The 25,259-nt window shown below is 45.5% G+C and overlaps 1 protein-coding gene across 1 annotated transcript in view; it reads right to left on the bottom strand.

The window, feature by feature from the left end:
- fras1 (Fraser extracellular matrix complex subunit 1) overlaps positions 1–25,259 on the bottom strand; it is a 747,542-nt gene that overhangs the window by 317,901 nt on the left and 404,382 nt on the right. The window contains exons 19-22 of the mRNA XM_085963231.1: positions 17,271–17,411; positions 9,384–9,527; positions 2,359–2,511; positions 2,097–2,243 (exon numbers count right to left, since the gene is read on the bottom strand). Of these exons, the coding sequence (XP_085819357.1) occupies positions 2,097–2,243; positions 2,359–2,511; positions 9,384–9,527; positions 17,271–17,411 (585 nt within the window). The remainder of the gene's footprint in view (positions 1–2,096; positions 2,244–2,358; positions 2,512–9,383; positions 9,528–17,270; positions 17,412–25,259) is intronic.

Below are 25,259 nucleotides of genomic sequence, written 5' to 3'. Positions count from 1 at the left end.
ATCTGTATTAGTGATGTTGATTGAGTCATAAATATTGGCTAGGACACCGGGGATAATTCCCCTGCTCTTCTTCGAAATAGTGCCACAGGATCTTTTACTTTTGAGAGAGCAGTTTAACGTCTCATCCAAAAGACGGCACCTCCAACAGTGCAGCGCTCCCTCAGCACTGCACTGGAGTGTCAGCCTAGATTTTTGTGCTCAAGTCTTTGGAGTGGGACCTGAACCCACAACCTTCTGACTCAGAGGCGAGGGTGCTACCAACTCAACAACTTTGCTACAGTTGACCTTAGCGTCCCTGAATTAGATACTTGAGTGTGTCAATATTTTCTGGGGATACACAGGAATGTGCCAATATTTGAAGAATCCTACAATTGACCACAGAACCCCTTGACGAGAGCAAGGCAGGGGAAAATTTGTCACCGTTCCTGCTGTTGATTGCTATCCAGTAACTTCTGTTAGAAGGATGAATGTGTACACATCAGGTGAGTACATGATCAGGCTGTTATGTCCCTCAGTAAATTAACCTGGAGCAATGCCGGGTGGTATAAAGTATTAAGGCATTAAAAAATTGCAGCTGGAACCTGCAATGTTCAGTGCCTGGCCACACACATGAAAACATGCCAAGTATGAGCGGCCAGCTGGCACCCATGGAACTGTGCCCACCTGAAGTCAACACTTTTAGAAAAGGAGAGAAAATGGGCAAAAAAAGACTGAGCAACTTTGCTACAATTGGCCTTAAGTGTCCCTGAATTAGGGAGCAGAAAATCAGCAAACGGTTCCCATTTCTGACTGTTATCCATCAACGCCTGCTTGTAAATGTATAGGGTAGATTTTCCTGCCCCGGTACTGGACAGGAGCAGCACACCCAAAGTGTACGGTTGCTTCCATGCCCAGAAACATTAAGATTTCCTGTCTCAGGCCAATAACATAGCCTGAGGAACCTCAGGAGCAGGCAGGTCCTCTGTCTGGGTCTAGCATTACAGAAGGGGCAGAAAATGGAATTGTCGGGCCTCCGAGATCAGCAGCCAGAAGATCTCAATTACCTTTAGATGTCCTGGGTCGGGAATTTGAAATTAAAACCAATCACTGACCATTCTTTCTTTGGTCAGTCCCCAAGCCTCTGTAGACCCTCTGGTTGGTGGGGGTCTGGGGGCAGGCCACAGTGCCATGGGGTGCCTAATGAGTGATTCTCTAGGAAAATGCAATGGGAAGCCATTACTGTCTCCTTCTGCCTCATTTGCATTGGTGTGATGGCCCTATGCCTACTGCAGGCCCAGGCATAGCTTTGCCCCTCTCCAGAAATCCTGGGACTACATAGAATGGGTGGAGACTCAGCGAAAGGGCTCTGCACCCCTTTTTCACGACCTTTGCACCTGGGGTAATAGATGTTCCCTGGAGGTAAGGGTCAGTAAATCAGCCCTGTAAGTATGGAAGTCAGGGGAAAACAGGCTGTGACTTGGTTATGATGCCTCCCATGATTGAGTTGCCTGCTTACATTCCTACGCTCATGCATGAAACAAAAAATTGCCATTTAAAAGCAGTAGTGGAGGGCTGCTGACACTCAAGGAACTGTTTACCAGCACAAATCAGCATCTTCAGGAAAGAGAAGGGACAACAGTGGAAAGGAGAAAAAAAATGCATCTGGAATTGTTGCCTATTACCAGTAATATGTAATAATGCTAGCATTTACCTGCATTACCAATTTAAGTATGAGACCCTAAGTTAGAAACCTTGCAAATACTCTATACATTTGCATAGTATAATTTTTCTTTCCCATTATATCTGCTTTATTTATAGCACTCTCCAAAACCAGCGGCTGCATGTCATACAAGAAGTAATTTTCCAGCTACACTTCCAACACAGATCCTTGCGCACTGAGATTCGTTTTGGAAATTTGGGCATTGGCTCATGATTTTTTTTAACTGTTAAATTAACGCGGCCAAATTTTCAGTATGTGCTGCTGGTGGCCGAGGCTCCTCACTGGAAGTGTGAAGTTGGGAGATTACTCCTTTGGCAGTATAAATCCCAACAAAGAGTCAACAGGTGTGGCAATATAATGGTTGCAGCTCACATGCAACATGCCCAGAGATACATACATTGGCAGATCCGGTTGCTGTCACTGTAGAAAGCTGGAAGGCAGGCAGTAATGCACCTGCCAGTGTGGGCCAAGACCAGGCCAGCTTCACAGGCAGTGCAACCAGAAGCTCTTTCACTATTACAAGTTTCACATGATGAATGGCATCCTGGAATAAGCAAAGAAAAGACATGAACGTATGAGCCTGTTTATTTTGATCAGCAGAAGAATAAAAAGAAACTACAGAAGCCTACTTTAAAGTGTTTTTGCCCCTCATTACTTACTTTTGCAAGTGCCTCTGCTCATGAAATACCCCGTGGGACAATGAAGAATGCAGTGGTCTCTGAGCAGCACCTCACGGGGATTCTTACAGTACAGACAGACACTACCTGTATCTTGAAGATCAGCCACACAGTGCTGACACTGAGGTTGACAATCTGAAACAAAAAGAAAAAAAAATATTGGTAACAGTAAACTATCAGCCGAGAGCAGTCGTAATAATTGAAACATTGGCCCTTTTATCATTATAATAATCTAGTTACATTGGAGAATTATAAACACAGGCTCGGAGATTCCTCTGGAGGATTTTGAGGGGCAGGGCAGAACTTTCACCCACCCCATGAATGTGCCCCTTACCCCAGACAAGTTTCTCAGAGCAGGAGTATTTTTATTTTATTCGTATATGGGATGTGGCCATCACTGGCAAGACCAGCATTTATTGCCCATCCCTAGTTGCTCTTGAGAAGGTGGTGGTAAGCTGCCTTCTTGAGCTGCTGCAGTCGTGTGGTGAAGGTACTCCCACAGTGTTGTTAGGGAGGGAGTTCCAGGGTTTTGACCCAGCGACTATGAAGGATCGGCAATATACTTCCAAGTCAGGATGGTGTGTGACTTGGAGGGGACCTTTGAGGTGATGGTGTTCCCATGTGCTTGCTGCCCTTGTCCTTCTAGGTGGAAGAGGTCGCGGGTTTGGGAGGTGCTGCTGAAGAAGCCATGGCGAGTTGCTGCAGTGCATCTTGTAGATGGTACACACTGCAGCCATGGTACGCCGGTGGTGGAGGGAGTGAATGTTTAAGGTGGTGGATCGGGCGCCAATCAAGTGGGCTGCTTTGTCCTGGATGGAGTCGAGCTTCTTGAGTGTTGTTGGAGCTGCACTCATTCCAGCACACTCCTGACTTGTGCCTTGTAGATGGTGGAAAGATTTTGGGGAGTCAGGAGGCGAAACACTCACTGCAGAATACCTAGCCTCTGACCTGCTCTTGTTGCCACAGTATTTATGTGGCTGGTCCAGTTAAGTTTCTGGTCAATGGTGACCCCCCAGGATGTTGATGGTGAGGGATTCGGCGATGGTAATGTCGTTGAATGTCAAGGGGAGGTGGTTAGACTCTCGCTTGTTGGAGATAGTCATTGCCTGGCACTTCTGTGGCACGAATGTTACCTGCCACTTATCAGCCCAAGCCTGAACGTCGTCCAGGTCTTGTTGCATGTGAGCATGGACTGCGTCATTATCTAAGGAGTTGTGAATAGCGCTGAACACTGTGCCGTCATCAGCGAACATCCCCATATCAGACGGGCACCCGCGCCATTCACGCTGCAAATAAGGCACCTGCTTCAGGTAGGGTGGGGGGATACAGATTTGCCACAATGTTTTATCGCAACATAAGTGGACAGGCAGTGCTTGGGATATTTATAAAAAACAGACCATTCGTTGAATTGGTCAGTTTTTGCATTGCAATCAATTGCTCTTTCAACAACTGAAGTTGGGAAATGTCTTTTTAAATATGAAATTCATTGAGGTTCATTGTCTGTATTCTTTATTTTCATGCTCCTGTAGATTTTTCCATATCAATACTGTAATTCTGTAGAACGTGGGTCAAATGGGGTCTTTGTGCACCTGATTCCAAGATTATACCAGCTTACAGACCATGATAAAATAGTGTTAGATGGTACAACAAAGAAGGTACAGGCAGCAAGAACTGTAGAGTTCTAATTCTGGTCCTGAAAGCATTGTGGGAAATCCTTGCTGGAGAAGCAAAACACAGCTTGGCTTCAATCAGACAATTTTTGGTTAGATTTTGTTTCACAACATGGCTTTACATTCATCTCCATTAACAAGAAAAAAGTTGGGTGAACTGAAAGCAGTCTATGTAGTGTATGTAACCTGTACCACCTTAAGAGGATACCTTAAGGTGATGGACTACTTTTTGATGGCTCCTGTACATTGTAGTACCGGTGGTGACCACACCGGTATATAAACGCTGCGGAGCAAAGTGTATCTCAGTTCAGCCCTGACCCTCAATCACTAAAGACCTGTTTACTTACTTCTGTAGTCTGTGTCCTGTTATTCAGTATAACTGCAATTGAAAACACAGACTCAACAGTGGCGACGAGTCTGATCTTACCTAGCGGCAGTTTTGCATCAAAGGAAGCTTCGTCCTCAGAAACGGGCGTCGAAAAAGGGCATCCGCCCTCAACATCCTGCATCGCACGGGAGGTCATCGGAAACCCGGGTTGGTTTGCTGGCCACGAAGTCAAGCATCAGTGAGCATCCCTTCTACGACAGCGGCGGGTAAGCCCGATCGAGCGGCACGGGGGGGAAGTCGGCCGAGTTGTCAGTGGGAGAAGGGGAGGGAAAACGACGAAAAGGGCGGAGAACACGACCGCAGCTGGTGTCAAGGGCCGGACTGCAATCGGGCAGAGACGCGCAGCAGCCAGAAAAGCGTTTATGGCCACAAGGACCGCGGGAGCGGCGGGGGAACAAGAGCAGCAACGCAGGGGAAAATAAAGGACTGCTGGGAGGCGTGGACGGCAACAGTGCAGAATTCGCCATTTTGAGTCGGCGGGGGAAGAAGACAAGCGCGGGAAAAGCCGCCAAGCGCGGGAAAAGCCATCTTGAAAAAAAATTTAAAAATTAAAATAATAATAATAATATCCAAAGGGGAAGGGGAAACTCAGCAAGGATGCCAAAAACGGGTAACATCACTGCTTTTGATAACAATGTGGAAGATTGGGCCACTTATGTGGAACGCATCGAAGTTCACTGTACAACGAATGAGGTACCGGATGATAAGAAAGCACTAACCCTATTAAACTCAATGGGTGCGAAGACGTACGGGTTATTAAGGAACCTTGTAACACCAGACAAACCGGTAGGGAAGAGCTTCGCGGATATTGTTACTATCCTGCAGGAGCATTTAAACCCCACGCCGCTGCTGATAGCGGAACGATTTAAATTCTACAAAAGAATTCAACTTAAAGAAGAAAGCAATGCTGAATTCCTAACAGAACTGCGCAAGTTATCAAAGTACTGCCAGTTCGGAACAGGACTAGCAGACGCACTGAGAGATAAGTTTGTGTGTGGGCTCCTAAGGGAAGGAACCCAGAAGCGACTGCTAGAGGAAAAGGACCTTACGCTGGACAAAGCTTTCAGCATTGCAGCATCCCACGAGGCAGCAGCATGGGGCGCTGCAGAGATACAGCAAAGGCCATTGGAATTCAGCACCAATGAAATGGCATTGGGCACAGTAAGGTGCTATCGTTGTGGAAGGACAACGCATGACCAGAACCAGTGCTGGTTCAAAGATAAAGAATGCAGGCAATGTGGCAAACTTGGTCACATAGCGAGAGTATGCCGGTCCGGAAAGAAGACCAGCAGCAAAAAGTCACCGCAGGAGAAGTACAAAAAAGTACACAAGGTGACAGAGAACAGTTCGGATGAACAGAAGACGGATTCAGACTCCAGCAGTAAGCAACTGGGTTGACTGAAAATACATAATGTGGGTAACACAGCAGACCACCAAACTATCTGGGTCATGCTTCGGATAGCAGGAGTCCAAGTGAAGATGGAATTGGACACTGGGTCGGCATTAACGGTCATGAATAAGCAAGATTACAAAAGGTTATTCTCGCACATTCCCCTGAGGGATACGGAGATTGTATTGAAAACATACACGGGGCAAATAGTATACCCCAAAGGAAAGATAAAAGTAAACGTGGTCTACAATGGTAAAGAAAGTCAGAAAATGGACTTGTATGTGTTACCTGATGGAGGTCCACCACTACTGGGACGGGAATGGATCCGGAGAATAAATGTGGACTGGCATTCCATACAAGCACTGACTGTAGATGCCTGTAAGGAGGATGACGTCAAACCTAAACGACTGTCCAAAATCTTAGACGATGCTAAGGAGGTGTTCCAACAGGGACTTGGAACACTGAAAGGAATTGCGGCAACCATCAAGGTTGAAGAACATGCAAATCCAAAATTTTTCAAAGCCAGACCGGTGCCTTATGCGATACGACCTGCTGTGGAAGCAGAGCTGGAAGGGCTAGAACGTTCAGGGGTACTGTCCAAGGTGGACTGGAGCGAATGGGCTACACCCATTGTTCCTGTCATGAAGCGTTCGTTGAGCAACAAGCCGGGGGAACCTGGGAAGGTTCGCATCTGTGGCGATTTCAAGATCACTGTTAATCCGGTTCGTCACACGGTGCAATATCCACTTCCGCGGATTGAAGATATCTTCGCTTCGCTGTCTGGCGGGAAACACTTCACTAAGATAGACCTGGCGCAGGCGTACCTACAGATGGAAGTTGATGAAGCGTCACGTCAGTATCTCACGATCAACACGCATAAGGGCTTATATCGGTATAATAGACTGGTTTTTGGAGTGGCATCGGCTCCAGCGATTTGGCAAAGGGCCATGGAGCAGGTATTGCAGGGAATTCCAGGCACACAATGCTACCTGGATGACATCCTGATTACAGGAGATAACGATAAGGATCACCTCGCGAATTTGGAGCAGGTGCTCATCAGATTGAAAGAATATGGGCTCAGAGTTAATCGCCAGAAATGCGAGTTCTTTCAAAAGCGAATCTCGTACTGCGGCCACGTCATTGACCGGGAGGGGCTCCATAAGTCACCTGACAAGATCGAAGCTGTTGTAAAAGCTCCTGCACCGGAAAATGTATCCCAGTTGAGGTCGTTCCTCGGGTTGGTTAACTATTACCACGAGTTTCTTCCAAATTTGTCCACGGTGTTACACCCGCTAAACACTCTTTTGCAAATGGGAATACCATGGAAGTGGAGCGATGATTGTAAGCGGGCTTTTCAAAAGAGCAAGGCACTGATCACCTCTAAGGAAGTGTTGGCTCATTTTAACCCAACGCTGCCTATTCGCTTAGCTTGTGATGCTTCTCCATATGGTATCGGGGCAGTGCTCTCACATAAGTTTCCAGATGGCGCAGAAAGGCCAGTCGCTTTCGCATCCAGATCATTGACCTCCGCTGAGCGCAACTATGCTCAGATAGATAGGGAGGCTCTCAGCCTCGCGTGGGGAGTTAAGAAATTTAACCATTACCTGCAAGGCCAAAAGTTTACGCTGCTGACAGATCACCAGCCGTTGGTTTCCATTTTCAACCCTAAGAAGGGTGTTCCGGTAATGACGGCGCAGAGGCTTCAGAGATGGTCTCTTTTCCTAGGGGCACATCAATATGATATTGAATTCAAAGGTACAAAGCAACATGGTAATGCTGATGGGCTGTCGCGCCTGCCACTACCTACAGCGGAAGAGGCACCGGCAGTTGACCCTGTCGAGATATTTCACTCGACCATCATCGAATGCTTACCAGTCACCAATGCGGGTATTGAGAGAGAGACCCGAAATGACCCGACACTGTCTCGGGTCTACGATTTGACAGTGAAGGGATGGCCAGCACATGGCGAACCACTGTTAACAGCATTCTCAGCCAGACGAGAACAGCTGTCCGTATGTCAAGGAACATTGATGTATGGAACAAGGGTGATTATTCCTCCGAAATTAAGAGAGAGAGTTCTGAAAGAATTGCACGAAGGTCATCTGGGGGGAGTCAAGATGAAAAGCCTTGCTAGGGCTTATGTGTGGTGGCCAGGTATCGACAAACAAATAGAGGATCTGACTAAAAGCTGCTCAGGGTGCCAAAAAGTTCAAAATGCACCTCCAATTGCACCGCTGCATCCGTGGGAATGGCCTTCAGCCTCATGGCAACGTGTGCATATCGACTTTGCAGGTCCATTCATGGATTCCATGTTTTTGATAGCAGTAGACGCACATTCTAAATGGCCAGAAGTGATTAAGATGTCGACCACTACCTCTGAGAAGACGATCGCAGTTCTAAGAACCATATTTGCAAGGAATGGGTTGCCGGAGCAAATATGTTCAGACAACGGGCCACAGTTCGTGTCAGAAGAATTCCAGAAATTCATTAAAAAGAATGGGGTGAAACACTATACATCTGCCCCATATCATCCGGTTACAAATGGGTTGGCCGAGAGATTTGTACAAACGTTCAAAAAGGCGATAAAGGCCATGAGTGAAGACCATATTTCACTACAACACAAGGTGGACAAATTCCTGATGGCGTATCGAAACGCCACGCATGCAGTGACAAATCAAAGCCCTGCCATAATGTTCTATAACAGAAGGTTGCAGTCCCAGTTGGATTTGTTAAAACCCAATGTGCGAAGGGAAGTTGAAAACAAGCAATTCCAGCATGTAAATAACAAGGCCACTCGTAGTTTCGAAATAGGACAACCAGTGTTGGCCAGGGACTATAGGGATGATAAATGGCAACCTGGAACAATTCGTGCACGACAAGGACCCTTGATGTACACGGTAGACGTTGGAGAGAACGTAATACAACGTCATGCTGACCAACTTGTGGAATCGAGAACAAGGGTCGACCCCATGTCTACGGCAGAGGCACCAGTTGAAGAAGTTATTGAGCCTGTAGCATCTACCTCAGACTCGAACGTACATGATGGTGTTCAATCCATAGGAGATCAAGTGGATGAGTCACCCCAGCAACGAGAACCAGAGACCCCTGAAAGGTGTTATCCGACCCGGATCAGGAGGCCTCCTCAGAGACTGAATCTTTGAACAGTTTTGTGTGTAAATTGTATATATGTTATCCATGTAATGTTTAATTTGGGGTGTACACTGTTAAGCTAAAAGGGGAGGAATTGTAGTGTATGTAACCTGTACCACCTTAAGAGGATACCTTAAGGTGATGGACTACTTTTTGATGGCTCCTGTACATTGTAGTACCGGTGGTGACCACACCGGTATATAAACCCTGCAGAGCAAAGTGTATCTCAGTTCAGCCCTGACCCTCAATCACTAAAGACCTGTTTACTTACTTCTGTAGTCTGTGTCCTGTTATTCAGTATAACTGCAATTGAAAACACAGACTCAACAGTCTACAATAGGTTTCTGTTTTGTTTTGCAATGAATGGATGCTTTTCAAGTTATGGAGCACAGTTAAACTGTTCACTTACCAACACAGTATCCAACTTGGTTCAGGTATTGCCCCTCTTTGCAGTTGGTTCTGCAGTATCCATTCAGCAATGTAGCATGAGGATGACATGTCATACAGTCGGAGTCTGAGGGGCCATCACACCCTTTGCAGGAAGGATGACATGCTAGAAAGGAAGAGAAAACTTAAGACAGTTTAATTATTAAGCGCCATTAGGGTATTTTACTACGTTAAAGACACTATATAAATACAAGTTGTTGTTAATTTTGAAAATATAAAACTTGGCAGGAATTTTAACTTCTGACCATGATTTCACCCCTGCACCAGTGCAAATGTATTCAGATTTGAATAAAATGCACTTTGGATCTGATGTGCCGCATTTATTTATCTTCATTCAATCAATCAATAGTATTGATTACCAGTTTGAGGAACAGATAACATAATAGGACTTCCAATAGAAGTACTAATTATTGTTCATGAATTAACAAATGAAACACTGAAACACAAATCGATAAAAACTAGTAAATTTTTTGATATGCACCCAGCCAATGAATAAATGCACAGCATGTTGTGTCAGCAGAGGTACTGTTTGTACTGTGCTGACATTTATTTCAAGCAGGTGTACATTACTGTATTTTTTCAGTCATCCAATTTGTTTTCAGTTAATCCTCCTCATGTGAATGTGCTAATTTATTTTGGGGTACTTACAAGTGGTAATTCCTCATGTGAACCCAGACAATGACTGTTGCAACTATGGAGCTGCAACAGCTAAATCCAATCTTATCCTTGTCCAATGTCTACATGAGTACTTCCACTAGGCATCACCTAATGGTGATAAAGAGTGAGAGCACCAACTGATTTTACCCTCGCTAGCCCAGCAATACTGACACTAACTGCAGAACTCTTACTGTTTCCCCAGCTCAGATGTGTGGTGTATGTGCCTTTAAGAGCAATTATGGTGTATGTGCCTTTAAGAGCCCCAGGTGTGCGTAATGCCGGTAATTGCCACTTGGGCTATATAAGCCTGTGTATTGTGTATATCCTTTAGAAACCCCCCCCCCAGACTTGCTTAGTAAATACCTATGAACCAACTCCTGTCTTCAGTGTCTTTATCTACACACGGACACTACAGTGGTGACGAAGTGGAAACGGACTTACCTGCAATTCGGCAGCACCTCAAGGACATCGATTCCTCCAGCGTCCAGAAGACTCAAGGAAGTAAGAGAAACTGTGGTTTCACCAGCTGGCCAAGCTGGTGACAGGTACTGCGCTAATCCTTCCTGGGCGTCAGGCTGGAGCTCCAGCGGCGGGCTCTACAGCTAAGACAGGCAGCGAAATCGGAGGCAAGCAATAACGGACTGGGAGGGTGCACTCGAGAGACGGCCGGCGCGGCAAGCAGGTCAGCGTTTAGACCTCCGTCGGGAACGAGTCTCCAACAGTGAATAAACGGAAACCACAGTAAAACAGCGTTGTTATCGGTAGCAGCGGCGGAAAGCGCGGGAAGCGCCATATCGTTGCTACAGAGAGAGAAAAAAAAAAGCGCGGAAAGCGCCATATCTTTTCTGAAATGCCTAAATCTGGTAATATTGAGGCTTTTGATGGCGAAATAGAAGATTGGACCACATACGTGGAAAGAGTAGAGGTTTATTGCACTGCAAATGGAATAACAGATGAAAAAAAAGCTTCAGTACTTCTGAACTTAATGGGCGCGAAGACATACGGGCTGTTACGAAATTTAATCACTCCAGCCAAACCAAAGGACAAGACTTTTAAAGAAATTGTTGATACCCTGCAGGAGCATTTAAACCCAACACCGCTGCTGATAGCGGAACGATTCAAGTTCTTCAAGAGAAATCAACACAAGAATGAAAGTAACGCTGATTACCTAACCGAATTAAGAAAGCTATCAAAGTACTGCCAATTCGGAGCAGGACTATCGGATTATCTTCGAGACAAATTTGTTTGCGGTCTCTTAAGTGAAGGAACACAAAAAAGACTGCTTTCTGAAAAAGATTTAACATTGGACAAAGCTTTCAGTATGGCTGTATCATACGAAGCAGCAGCAAAAGGAGCTGCAGAGATACAACAAGAGAGACAGGACTTCGGCACCCATAAAATGACACAGGAGTTCGGAAGATGTTATCGCTGCGGCAGATCCACCCATAACCAGAGGGACTGCTGGTTCAAGGGCAAAGCATGCAGGCAATGTGGTAAGATTGGACACATTGCACGGGTATGCCAATCTGGACAAAATAAATCCACTGACAGAAAACAAAAAATCAATAAAGAAAAGTACAGGAAGGTACAAATGATGACGGACAATAGCTCCGAAGACCAGAATAGTGATAGCGACTCCGGAAACAAGAGACTAAGCTGTCTCAAATTACATAATGTACTTGCCAAAGAGGATTACCAAACCATTTGGGTTACCCTCACAATAGCAGGGTCCCCAGTTAAAATGGAGCTAGATACAGGATCAGCTCTAACCGTAATAAATCGACGAGATTACGAGAGACTATTTTCGCATATACCTCTAAAAGACACATCCATTATCTTAAAAACATATACGGGGCAGAAAGTCTACCCCAAAGGAAAAATAAGGGTGCCTGTGGTATACAACGGCAAAGAAATACAAAAGTTGTATTTATACATTCTACAAGATGGTGGTCCACCGTTGTTGGGACGTGAATGGATAAGGAAGATACGTTTAGACTGGCACTCCATTCAGGCACTGACGGTGACCAGTAAGGAAAAAAACAATGATGACATCATACCTGAACGATTAAAAGACATCTTGGCCAACGCCAAAGAAGTGTTTCAAGAGAAACTAGGAACCTTGAAAGGCATCACCGCCTCAATAAAAGTGGAAGATACAGCAATTCCAAAATTTTTTAAGGCAAGACCGGTGCCATATGCAATACGTCCGGCAGTCGAGCCAGAGCTGAAGAATTTGGAAAAGGCAGGCGTATTATCCAAAATAGATTGGAGCGAATGGGCAACACCCATCGTTCCAGTCATGAAAAAAACATTGAAAAATAACTCTGAGGAACAGAAAAAAATTCGCATCTGTGGGGACTTTAAGGTGACTGTAAACCCGGTCCTTCACACGGTACAGTATCCTCTTCCGAGGATAGAAGATATTTTCGCCTCACTATCCGGAAGGAAACGTTTCACAAAAATTGACTTGGCACAGGCATATCTACAGATGGAGGTTGAGGAGACCTCTAAAAAGTATCTCACAATAAACACACACAAAGGCCTGTACCAGTACAATCGACTGGTTTTTGGAATAGCATCAGCTCCAGCTATCTGGCAAAGAGCTATGGAGCAAGTCCTGCAAGGGATTCCGGGGACTCAATGCTACCTAGACGACATCCTTATAACAGGAGAAAACGACAACGAGCACCTTGCCAATTTGGAGCAGGTGCTCACTAGGCTGAAAGAACGGGGCCTACGAGCAAATCGCCCCAAGTGCGAATTTTTCCAAAATCAGATATCATATTGTGGCCACATAATTAATAAGGAAGGGTTGCATAAGTCACCTGAAAAAATTGAAGCAGTTATAAAAGCCCCAGCACCTGAAAATGTTTCACAATTAAGGTCATTCCTGGGATTAATAAATTACTATCATAAATTTTTACCGAACTTATCAACTATTCTGCACCCTCTTAATGATCTTCTACAGACAGGAGTGATTTGGAAATGGAACAAAGACTGTAAACGTGCCTTCCATAAATGTAAAGACTTAATCACATCCGAGAAAATTTTGGCTCATTACAACCCATCGCTACCAATCAGATTGGCGTGCGATGCATCCCCTTACGGCATAGGAGCGGTATTGTCCCATAGATTCCCTGATGGCTCGGAATGGCTGATAGCTTTTGCGTCACGCTCATTGAACTCAGCTGAGCGTAACTATGCCCAGATAGACAAGGAAGCACTCAGCCTGGTATGGGGAGTGAAGAAATTCAACCATTACCTACACGGACAAAAATTTACCTTGCTGACTGACCATCAACCCCTCATCTCCATATTCAACCCTAAAAAAGGTGTCCCCATTATGAGGGCACAAAGACTACAGAGGTGGTCCCTTTTTCTAGGGGCACACCAATACAACATTGAATACAAAGGGTCAAAACAGCATGGGAATGCTGACGGTTTGTCACGCCTACCGTTGCCAACGATAGAAGAGGCACCTACAGTAGACCCAGTAGAGATATTCCACTCTACCATAGTGGAATGTCTACCAGTGACAAATTCTGCCATTGAAAGGGAGACAAGAAATGACCCTACTCTCTCACGGGTCTACGATTTAACAGTGAAAGGATGGCCAGCACATGGCGAACCACTGTTGCCAGCATTCTCGCAAAGAAGAGAACAGCTGTCAGTGTGCCGAGGAACCTTGATGTGTGGATCCAGAGTGGTGATTCCACCCAAATTCCAGGATAAAGTGCTAAAGGAGCTTCACGAGGGGCATCTGGGTGGAGTGAAAATGAAGAACCTAGCTAGGGCGTTTGTATGGTGGCCAGGTATCGATGGAGACATCGAAGACATGACCAAGAGCTGCCTAGGATGCCAGAAGGTCCAAAATGCTCCGCCACAGGCCCCTCTACATCCATGGGAGTGGCCCTCATCTCCCTGGCAAAGGGTGCACATCGACTTTGCTGGTCCATTTATGAACTCAATGTTCTTAATCGCAGTTGATGCACACTCCAAGTGGCCGGAGGTAATAAAGATGTCCTCCACCACCACGGAAAAAACCATCACAGTATTAAGGACCATATTTGCCAGGAATGGGCTGCCGGAGCAGATATGTTCTGATAATGGACCGCAATTTGTGTCCGAAGAATTCAGAAAGTTCTTAAAGAACAATGGAGTAAAGCACTACACGTCCGCCCCATACCATCCCGCCACCAATGGATTGGCTGAAAGGTTTGTCCAGACCTTCAAGAAGGCCATCAAGGCCATGGGTAATGAAGACATAAAACTTCAGCACAAGGTGGATAACTTCTTATTTGCATATAGGAATGCAACGCATATGGTTACTAACCAAACTCCCGCCATGATGTTCTACAATAGAAACCTAAGATGCCGGCTGGATTTGGTCAAGCCCAACATCCGACGGGACGTGGAGAACCGGCAGTTTCAGGGCATGAATGAAAGGCCAACTAGGGCCTTCCAGATAGGCCAACCGGTTTTGGCCCGGGACTACCGTACCGAGAAATGGCAGCCTGGAATTATCTGCACACGATTAGGACCACTGATGTATACCGTGGACATCGGAGACAGCATAATAAGGCGCCATGCTGACCAAATCATCAAGTCATCCGAAAAGGGACAACCTACACCACCACTCTATACATCTAACGATGAAGTAGAGATACCCATATCTACCTCCGATCCGGTGATACTGGAGCCCGATGAACCCGACACTGGCCTTCAAGCCGAATCAGCCTTGCCAGAAGAACCTACTACACCACCAGAAACTACTACACCCCCGAGGCGTTATCCGGACCGAGTCAGGAAGCCTCCTGAGAGGCTAACTTATAATTAATTAATACAGCAATGTATATTATTTTGCATATAACATGTAATTAATAATTACTTAAAATATGATGTACTAGTTAGCTAGAAGGGGAGGAATTGTGGTGTATGTGCCTTTAAGAGCAATTATGGTGTATGTGCCTTTAAGAGCCCCAGGTGTGCGTAATGCCGGTAATTGCCACTTGGGCTATATAAGCCTGTGTATTGTGTATATCCTTTAGAAACCCCCCCCCAGACTTGCTTAGTAAATACCTATGAACCAACTCCTGTCTTCAGTGTCTTTATCTACACACGGACACTACAAGATGAGTTAACTCAATGTGATTCAAAGCTGGGGGTTCATTGCTGCAGCATGCGGTGCACTTACCCATTGTTGGAACTTGGGAAGAACAGGAGTAGGCCATTCAGCCCCTCCCTCAAGTCTTTTCTGCCGTTCAATCAGATCATGGCTGATCTGTATCTCAACTCCATTTACCAGCATTTGCTCCATGCCCTTGATACCCTTAGCTAACAAAAAAAAAATCTTGAAAATTTCAATTGATCCAACATTCACAGTAGTTTGGTGGGAGAGAATTCCAGATTTCCACTACCCTTTATGTAAAAAAGTGCTTCCTCATTCGCCTAAATGGCCGAGCTCTAATTTTAAGATTAAGCCCCCTTGTTCTGAATTCTCCCACCAGAGGAAATAGTTTTTCTGTATCTACCCTATTGAATCCCTTTATCATTTTAAACACATCGATTAGATCTCTCCTCAACCACTGAAACTCAAGGGAATACAAACAATGTTTATGCAACCTGGCCTAATAATGTAACCCTTTAATTCCTGGTATCATTCTAGTGAATCTGCGCTGTACAACTTCCAAGACCAATATATCTTTCCTGAGATTCAGTGCCCAAAACTGAACACAGTACTCCAGATAGGTCTGACCAAGGCTCTATATAGCTGAAGCATTACTTGCTCACTTCTGTATTCTAACTCCCTTAAAATAAAGTCCAACATTTCATTAGCCTTTATAATTACATTTTGTACCTCTGCACTAGCTTTCAATGATTTGTGTAAATGGACACCTAACTGACATTGCTTCACCACAGTTCTTGGTCTCCCGCCTTTAAAAAAAATATTCTGATTTGTCTTGCTTGGATCCAAAATTGATAACCTCACATGAACTCCATCTGCCATAGTTTTGCACACTTACTTAGTCTATCTACGTTCCTTTATAACTTCCTGCTCCTATCTATACAACTTACTATACCTCCTAACTTAGTGTCCTGTGCAAACATGGATATACAACTTCATCCAAGTCATTTATATTTATGGTGAAAAGCTGAGGCCCCAGTACAGATCCCTGGGCAACACCACTTGTCACATTCCGACAAACAGAGAACATTCCATTTTTCCCTAATCTCCGTCTCCCACCTCCCAACCAATTACCAAGCCATGGCACATGTTACCTCCAATTCCATGTGGTTTCATTTTTTGCTAATAATTTATTGTGCTGAAACTTATCCAATGCCTTCTGGAAGTCCATGTAGACAACATCCATAGGCACTCCCCTATCCACCATGCCAGTGACCTCATCAAAAACTTCAACTAGATTAGTCAGACATGACCTACTTTTTATTTTTTTTAATTCATTGATGGGATGTGGGCGTCGCTGGCTGGCTTGGCCTGCATTTAGTGCCCATCCCTAATTGCCCTTGAGAAGATGGTGGTGAGCCGCCTTCTTGAACTGCTGCAGTCCATATGGTGTAGGTACACCCACAATGCTGTTAGGAAGGGAGTTCGGTTGTTCACAACTGAGTGGCTTGGTAGGCCATTTCAGAGGGCATTAAGAGTCAACCACATTGCTGTGGGTCTGGAGTCACATGTAGGCCAGACCAGGTAAAGACAGCAGATTTCCTTCCCTAAAGGACATTAGTGAACCAGATGGGTTTTTGCAACAATCGACAATGGTATCATGGTCCCCATTACTAAGACTAACATTTAATTCCAGAATTAAATTGAATTGAATTTAAATTCCACCAGCTGCCGTGGTGGGATTTGACTGAGCCTCTGGCTTACTAGTCTAGTGACATAACCACTACGCACGGCCTCCCCACTAATCCACGCTCACTCTCTTTGATCAGCTCATACTTTGTCCAAAATGAACACTATGGTTATTGATTCCATTCCTGAACTGACCATTTAAAAATCAAGAGTCCATCTATTAATTTGTAAGACTTGATACTGCTGTAAAATATACAACAACAACTTATATTTATATGGCGTCTTTAACATAATAAAACATCCCAAGGGGCTTAAGAGATACATGAAAGCAGAAACTGAAGTACTTAAACAGTAGCATTGCAAAGGAAGCAGGCGTACAATAACAGACTTTGTCTTGACTGTGGAATCCTTCAGGGCATGTATGAAGACATTTGCTTTCATAGAGGGCTCTTGATGGAGAACAAGCTGTGCAGTTCTGAGGACTGCTCCCTGTGCAGCTTGTGCAGGTGGAATGGCACTCTGTATGCAAAGATACGAGAAGGCACACACAAAACAGTCATTAGTATTCATCACACCACAATCCATTAGTTCCTCAGCTACCCTTCAAGTGGCTTGCTGTCTTTTTAAAAAATGTGCTTTCTGAGATGTGACAAAAAGTAATTCTACTTTATTCAGATCCATTAATGCTCCAAACAATTTACCACCGTTTTAACTGGAAAATCAACACCTCCATATATTCCCAATTCATGGAGAAATTGGATTTTCCATCATTGATCATAAAGAATCTATAACTTCTACATGCCGCAGTCATTCATGGTTCACTAATTTATATACGTGTATTTCTGATGTGTGCGTGTTATGGTATTTCTGTAGAAGTATGGTTTGTAATGGTCGTTAGGTCAATAAAATGTAACTTCTTGGTTCGTTAACATAGTGGATTTTTAAAGAATACTTATTAATCTTTCATAAACAATTAAGTCTGGTTGCAACAGGTTTAATAATGATGTCTTTTATCATGATCATGCTCCATAGTCCATTGTGAAAATAGAACTTCATGGAACTGTGCAGCAGCATGAATCAATAACACCTGCAGGAGAGGAATTTGAAGGGGGTTAAAAAAAAACAAGAACTGAAGGAAAACAATTCAAGTAATGCCATACTGTCTGCAAAGAGCTGGCTAATGGAAGTTTCAAATTGGTGCAATAAAGTAAATGCAGCAAATGTACAAATGAGTCAAACAACAAGCATTAATGTCACAATCCAAAATATGCCAACATGGCAAAGTTTAGCTACAGTACATAGGATTACATAGGATATACAGCACAGAAACAGGCCATTCGGCCCAACCAGTCCATGCCGGGGTTTATGCTCCACTCCAGCCTCCTCCCGTCTTTCCTCATCTAAATCTATCAGCATAGCCCTCTATTTCCTTCTCCCTCATATGCTTGTCCAGCCTCCCCTTAAATGCATCTACACTATTCACTTCAACCACTCCCTGTGGTAGCAAGTTCCACATTCTCACCACTCTTTGGGTTTCTTCTGAATTCCCTATTTGATTTCTTGGTGACTATCTTATATTGATGGCCTCTAGTTATGCTCCTCCCCACAAGTGCAAACACTCTCTCTGTATCGACTCTATCAGAACCTTTCATAATTTTAAAGACCTCTATTAGGTCACCCCTCAGCCTTCTTTTTTCAAGAGAAAAGAGACCCAGCCTGTTCATCCTTTCCTGATATGTATACCCTCGCATTTCTGGTATCATCCTAGTAAATCTTCCCTACACCCTCTCCAGTGCCTCTATATCCTTTTTATAATATGACAACCAGAACTGTACGCAGCACTCTAAGTGTGGTCTAACCAAGGTTTGATTCAGGTTTAGCATAACTTCCCTACTTTTCAATACTATCCCTCTAGAAACAAACCCTAGTGCTTGGTCTGCTTTTTTTTATGGCCTTGCTAAGCTGTGGCGTAACTTTTAATGATTTGTGTATTTGTACTCCAAGATCCCTTTGTTCATCTACCCCACCTAGACAAGTAATAAGTGATCTCCCTATTCTTCCTACCAAAATGTAATACCTCACATTTATCTGTGTTGAACTGCATTTCCGAATCATTTGCCCATTCTGCAAGTTTATTAATGTCCTCCTGTAATTTGTCTCCATCGCAATCAGTGACCACTTCGATGGATTTGATCCTTTTTCACCCTTCCTCCTCACAAAAAATAGGTGCTTTCTATCAAGTGATCTGATCTATTCTGGCTGGGCAAAGATAGAGGGATGCTGGAATTATAAATTTATAAAACAGAACAGCCTGAGGGATATCAAACTGGCTGTTCAAACATGCAATCACTATTTTGCTGTAGCTTGCAACATCAGATGAGCTCCAAGTAATTAGCAGGCGGGAATGAATACCTCAAGCCATTCAGACACACAAACACAACATCTTTAAATAATGGCACAGTAAAATACTTGTGGCTGGAAATTTAGCAGCATGAAACGGAAAAATAATTTGCTAACACTATTATTGTAGGAAGAAATCCTGAGGAAATAACTAGCTGTTCAAAGTACTCCCTCCAACTCTCCAAAAACTATGTACAGGAAACTTTTATTTATCCGGAGGTTAAATGTCCAGAAAGCTCTATCTACCGGCAAAATTCAGGAGTCGGTTCAGATAATTTTTTTTCTTTTTGTTGCTTCTTTTCTCCAGTCCTGGCTCTGCAAGCGTCTCTGTAGCTAAGCAACAGCTTCAGCTAGACGCTTGCAAGCTGCGCCGACTGTTTTGAAGCTGTTGCTAAGCAACAGGGTTTGTTGCTTCACACGGAGCTCTGAGCTGCGTATGTTTTAACATTAGCACTAGTTTCTATGGCAGTTTTGATCTAACGGTACCAGCTCGGTCCCATCGGTGCCAGATACCAGAAAGTTTCCTGTATGACACCTTGTAGCAAATAACCTAGATCTTTCAGATTGTTTACACCATCATTGAGGCCAACAGCTTGGGTGTCAGCTTTTCTCCAGAGCTGCTTTAGTGACACAGATTACATGGATGGCCTGCTGGGGCTCCAATGACTTCAATGGGAACCATCACTTCACGTGGGTTTGGGAACTGATCCACTGCTCCACTCCAGAAAGCTTTCCGAGTATGCAGCAATATAATTAATCAACAGTGTCTTCTCCCCAAGGTCACAGCACTGCCAACTGTCCTCCAGGCTGCTCTGAAGTGTCATTTTTCATTAAAGTTAATGAATGTGATCCACGTTAGGTATAAGGCAACATTATTAACGTGAAATTCACGGACAAAAAAATATGCAAATAACAACTTACATTTATATAGCACCTTCAACGTAAGAAGCGTCCCAAGGCGCTTCACAGTTGGGGCGCAGACCTGAGCAGGAGTAGGAGTTAGAGACCAGAATTAGGAGAGCTGGCCAAAAATGCTCTTGAAGAGGTAGATTTTAAGGAACCATTTGAAGATGGGGAAAGACATAGCAAGATGAAGGGTCTAGGGAAGGAGTTCCAGAATATGGGGACATAGATGGCAGAGAGAATTGAGGCAAAGAATATGGAAACTTTGCAACTATTGCTCAAACCTTTAGAGTAATTAAACAGAAAGTCACCAAACAAAGAAAAGCATTAAGTACAAACTCCAAGGGGGTGAAATTCGATTAGGCTCGAAAACAGGCGCAGGGAGCGTGAAGCGTGATCGGCCTGTGCCTGTTAAAAGTAGTGCAGGTAGCATGCAAAATTTGTGCTGCCTGCTCATTTACATGATTGGAGCGCTGAGCTCAGCGCGAAATGCACTGCTGGTTGGCTTAGCACTCAAGAGAGGGGCCAATATCGGGTGCAGCCTAGTGCCCAATAAAATTTTGCCTAGGCTCTCACTTCTTAAAGGGGAGGTGCTGTGTTGCAGAAGCACCTCATTGTCACTCTGCATGCAGCCATGGTTCACATGACCTCACACGAGTGGTCAAGGTCAGTGAATGCATCTTCAAATGCCATATCCCACCAACTGCACCACTAGCCTCACACACTGCTCAATGCACCACACCCCCATCATTCACCTAACAACTATCTCAAGCAATCACGACTCATACCTCACAAACATTACTTCACCTCACCCTCACACACTTAGCACTGCTGCAAGCCTCACACACCCACATCTCACACCTTACACACATTGCCAGCTATTCAACCATGACAGGCACATCACCCAAACACGTTGCACCACACTCACTGACGCACTTCCCTTTCTCTTGCAGGTCAAGATGGCACATAACAGACATGAGCAGCAGTAGACAGACGGAGGGGAAGCACGTCTTCAGAAATTCACTGAGCTGGAGGAGATGGTGCTGGATATAATTGGAGGAGCCGTCACTAAGGCCGTGTTTAGCGGCAAGATTGAAAGTATTGCTGATGACAGTATGCTCATACATAATTGTTCTTCTCACATCTACACTTCCCCCTCATCACACAATCTCTTCTCACTTACAAGCTGCTGCTGGTGTAAGGAGGCTGAAGGAGAAGAAGAGGCACTGTCACTCGATCTGACACTCCCAGGCACCAGCTCAGAAAATGGCACTGTGCGTACTTTAGAGGGTAATATAGAGGTGGGATCTGCACGTGGAGAGTCACCGGGCACGAGTAGGCTGCAGCCGGGCCAGGGGGAAAGAGTAGCTCGGGTGCCAGCTCCCCGGAGAGTGTGTTCGCGCACAAGTTCTGCTCGTCAGTGTCAAGGAGCATGGAGGAGTCCAGCTCAAACATTGCACAGGGCTTTGCGCAGAGCATTGAGCCCATGATTTCCAGGATGGAAGAGATGGGAAAGACCATTAGCACACTTGTCGACCCAACCATGATGCTGGGTCTGATGGGCAATGTTGCAGCTTCTATTGCAGCACAAGCGGAAGCGACCCAACGTCCGAGTGCTGCACTGGAAGCTCAGACTATTGTCATGCAAGCTCAGTTTGCTGCCACGCAAGCTCAGACTGATGCCATCATGGCTGGATTAACGAGTGTGGAAAGAGGCTTGCAGGGTCTCATAGCTGTCCAGCAATCTGTGCTTCAACTGCTGCCGCGGGGGGAGTGGTAGTTGCATCATGGAGCAAGAACCTGCTGTCCTCACTCAGGATGACAGCATTCGTACTCCCACTGCAGTGTATGTACCTTTAAGGGGAAAACTACTTTTTACAGCTCCTGTATACTGTAGTACCGGCAATGACCACACCTGTATATAAACCCTGAGTAGGGATCTGTACGTTTAGTTTTAGAGTAACCCTCATCCAGTAAACACCTGTTGATTGTTCCCTGCAGACTCGTGTCTAGTTATTGAAGGACACATAACATCAAGATACACGGATCTAACATTGGCGCCGAGGCAGATTCGAACCTACCTGCAACTCTGCATTACCTCCCAGGGATTCGCTCCTGGAGAACAGTGGAAGAAGGTCGAGGCCAGAAGCACGGGCGTCGACCACGAGCAACCGCCCAGTCATCCAGCAGAGATTTGAGCATCGCAGGGGAGGCTGTTAAGAGCTGGACTTGGTTCTCCAGTCACGGTGGTCCAGCGAAATGGGCTGGCAACAGGTACTGCGCAGACCCATCCCGAACAGCGGTGGCTAGAGCCGACCGACGGCACAGAAAAGGCCGAGCAGCGTCGACGGGAGAAGAGAGACGGTAGAGCGCACAGGGCGCAGCCGGTGTTCAGGACCGAGCGGCGTTGATGGGAGAAGAGAGAGGGTAGAGCGCACAGGGCGCAGCCGGTGTTCAGGACTGAACAGCGTCGACGGGAGAAGAGAGAGAGGTGCGAAGGAAAACGCGCAGAGCGCAGCCGGTGTTCAAGGGACGAGCAGCGTCAGCGGGGAAGAAAGGGAAACGCGCAGAGCGCAGCCAGTGTTCAAGGGCCGAGCAGCCGCAGCAGAGAAGAAGGGAGAGCACGGGAAACGCCATTTTGAGCCACAGCGGAGAAGAAGGGAGAGCGCGGGAAAATGCCATTTTGAGCAAGTCTAACCACACCCAGGGATGCCGAAGAGTGGCAGTATCACAGCATTCGACAATGAAGTCGAAGATTGGACGACATATGTCGAACGCATAGAAGTGTACTGCAAGGCGAATGAAGTGCCAGAGGAAAGCGCTGGTATTGTTGAATTCAATGGGTGCAAAAACGTATGGCTTACTGCAAAACCTAGTAACCCCAGAGAAGCCAGTGGAAAAGGATTTTGGAAACATAGTGTCAATCCTACAGGACCACTTAAACCCCACACCGCTGCTGATAGCAGAAAGATTTAAGTTTCACAAAAGGAACCAGCATAAAGATGAAAGTAATGCTGAATATTTAACGGAACTGTGCAAGCTATCGAAACACTGCCAGTTTGGAACGGGACTAGCAGATACTTTAAGGGACAAGTTTGTGTGTGGGCTTCAAAGTGAAGGAACCCAGAAACGGCTTCTATCAGAAAAGGATCTTACGCTGGACAAGGCTTTCAGCATGGCAGTATCACACGAAGCAGCCGCACGGGGCGCTGCAGAGATACAATGGAGACCGCAAGAATATGGCACAAATGAAACGTCATACGGAACAGTGAAGTGCTATCGCTGCGGCAGAACAACACACGACCATAATGATTGCTGGTTCAAGGACAAAGTGTGCAGACAGTGTGGAAAAGTAGGACACATAGCAAGAGTCTGCAGGTCGGGAAAGAAAACCAGCAGCAAGAAATCTCCACAGGAGAAGTACAAGAAGGTACATAAGGTGATGGAGAGTAGTTCAGATGAACAGAAAAGTGATACAGACTCCGGAAGCAAGGAACTGGGTTGTCTGAAACTACATAAGGTGATCAAAATGGAGGATCACCAAACTATCTGGGTCACGCTCAAGATAGCTGGAGTCCAAGTGAAAATGGAATTGGACACAGGATCAGCCCTAACAGTCATAAACCGAAGGGACTACAAGCGGCTATTCTCACATATACCCTTGAGAGATACAGAGATTGTCTTGAAGACGCACACGGGGCAAAAATAAGGGAGAACGTTATATATAACGGCAAGGAAACACCAAAAATGGACCTATATGTATTGCCAGATGGAGGACCACCACTACTAGGACATGAATGGATCCGGAAGATACAGCTAGATTGGCATTCCATACAAGCACTGACTGTAGATGCCAGAAAGGATGACGACGTCACACCTGGACGATTGTTAAAAATGCTAACTGACGCACAAGAAGTGTTCCAGGAGGGACTCGGAACACTAAAAGGAATAACAGCGACGATCAAAATAGAGGAAAATGCAAGCCCAAAGTTTTTTAAGGCCAGACCGGTGCCTTATGCGATCCGCCCAGCCGTCGAAGCAGAGCTGGAAGGTTTGGAACGTTCAGGAGTACTGTCCAAAGTGGACTGGAGCGAGTGGGCTACACACATCGTTCCTGTAATGAAGAGGTCGTTGAGTAATACGCCTGGGGAACCAAAGAAGGTTCGCATCTGTGGGGACTTTAAGGTGACAGTGAACCCAGTCCTTCACACGGTACAATATCCGCTTCCACGGATTGAAGATATTTTCGCCTCGCTATCTGGAGGGAAACGCTTCACTAAGATTGATCTGGCCCAGGCGTACCTGCAAATGGAGGTAGAAGAAGCCTCGAAACAGTACCTCACAATCAACACTCATAAAGGTCTCTACCAATACAACCGGCTGGTATTCGGGGTAGCATCAGCTCCGGCTATTTGGCAAAGGGCAATGGATCAAGTCCTGCAAGGGATTCCAGGGACCCAGTGTTATTTGGACGACATCCTGGTCACGGGCGAAAATGACAGTGATCACCTTGCCAACCTGGAGCAGGTGCTCACTAGATTGAAGGAATATGGGCTCCGAGCAAATCGCCACAAATGCGAGTTTTTCCAGAAGCAGATCTCGTATTGTGGCCACGTTATTGATGAAGAGGGGTTACATAAGTCCCCTGAAAAGATTGAGGCAGTAGTCAAGGCTCCAGCACCGGAAAATGTGTCACAACTGAGGTCGTTCCTCGGGCTGGTGAACTACTACCATAAGTTCTTGTCGAATTTGTCTACAGTACTACACCCACTGAACACCCTACTGCAAACGGGGGTACCATGGAAGTGGAATGACGAATGTAAACGAGCTTTCCAGAAGTGCAAAGAATTGATCACATCAAAAGAGGTGTTGGCTCATTTCAACCCAGCACTACCAATTCGGTTGGCGTGTGATGCATCACCCTATGGCATTGGAGCGGTGCTGTCGCACAAGTTCCCGGACGGCTCGGAGAGGCCGGTAGCCTTTGCATCTCGGTCACTAACCTCAGCCGAGCGTAACTACACCCAGATTGACAGGGAGGCCCTCAGCCTAGTGTGGGGAGTG

This window comes from Somniosus microcephalus, chromosome 2, assembly GCF_052327205.1.
Source record: "Somniosus microcephalus isolate GS21.2 chromosome 2, FLI_Smic_1.0, whole genome shotgun sequence".
NCBI classification, from domain to species: domain Eukaryota; kingdom Metazoa; phylum Chordata; class Chondrichthyes; order Squaliformes; family Somniosidae; genus Somniosus; species Somniosus microcephalus.
Note: the sequence above shows the minus strand (reverse complement) of the source record. Positions and strands in the feature narration are given on the sequence as shown.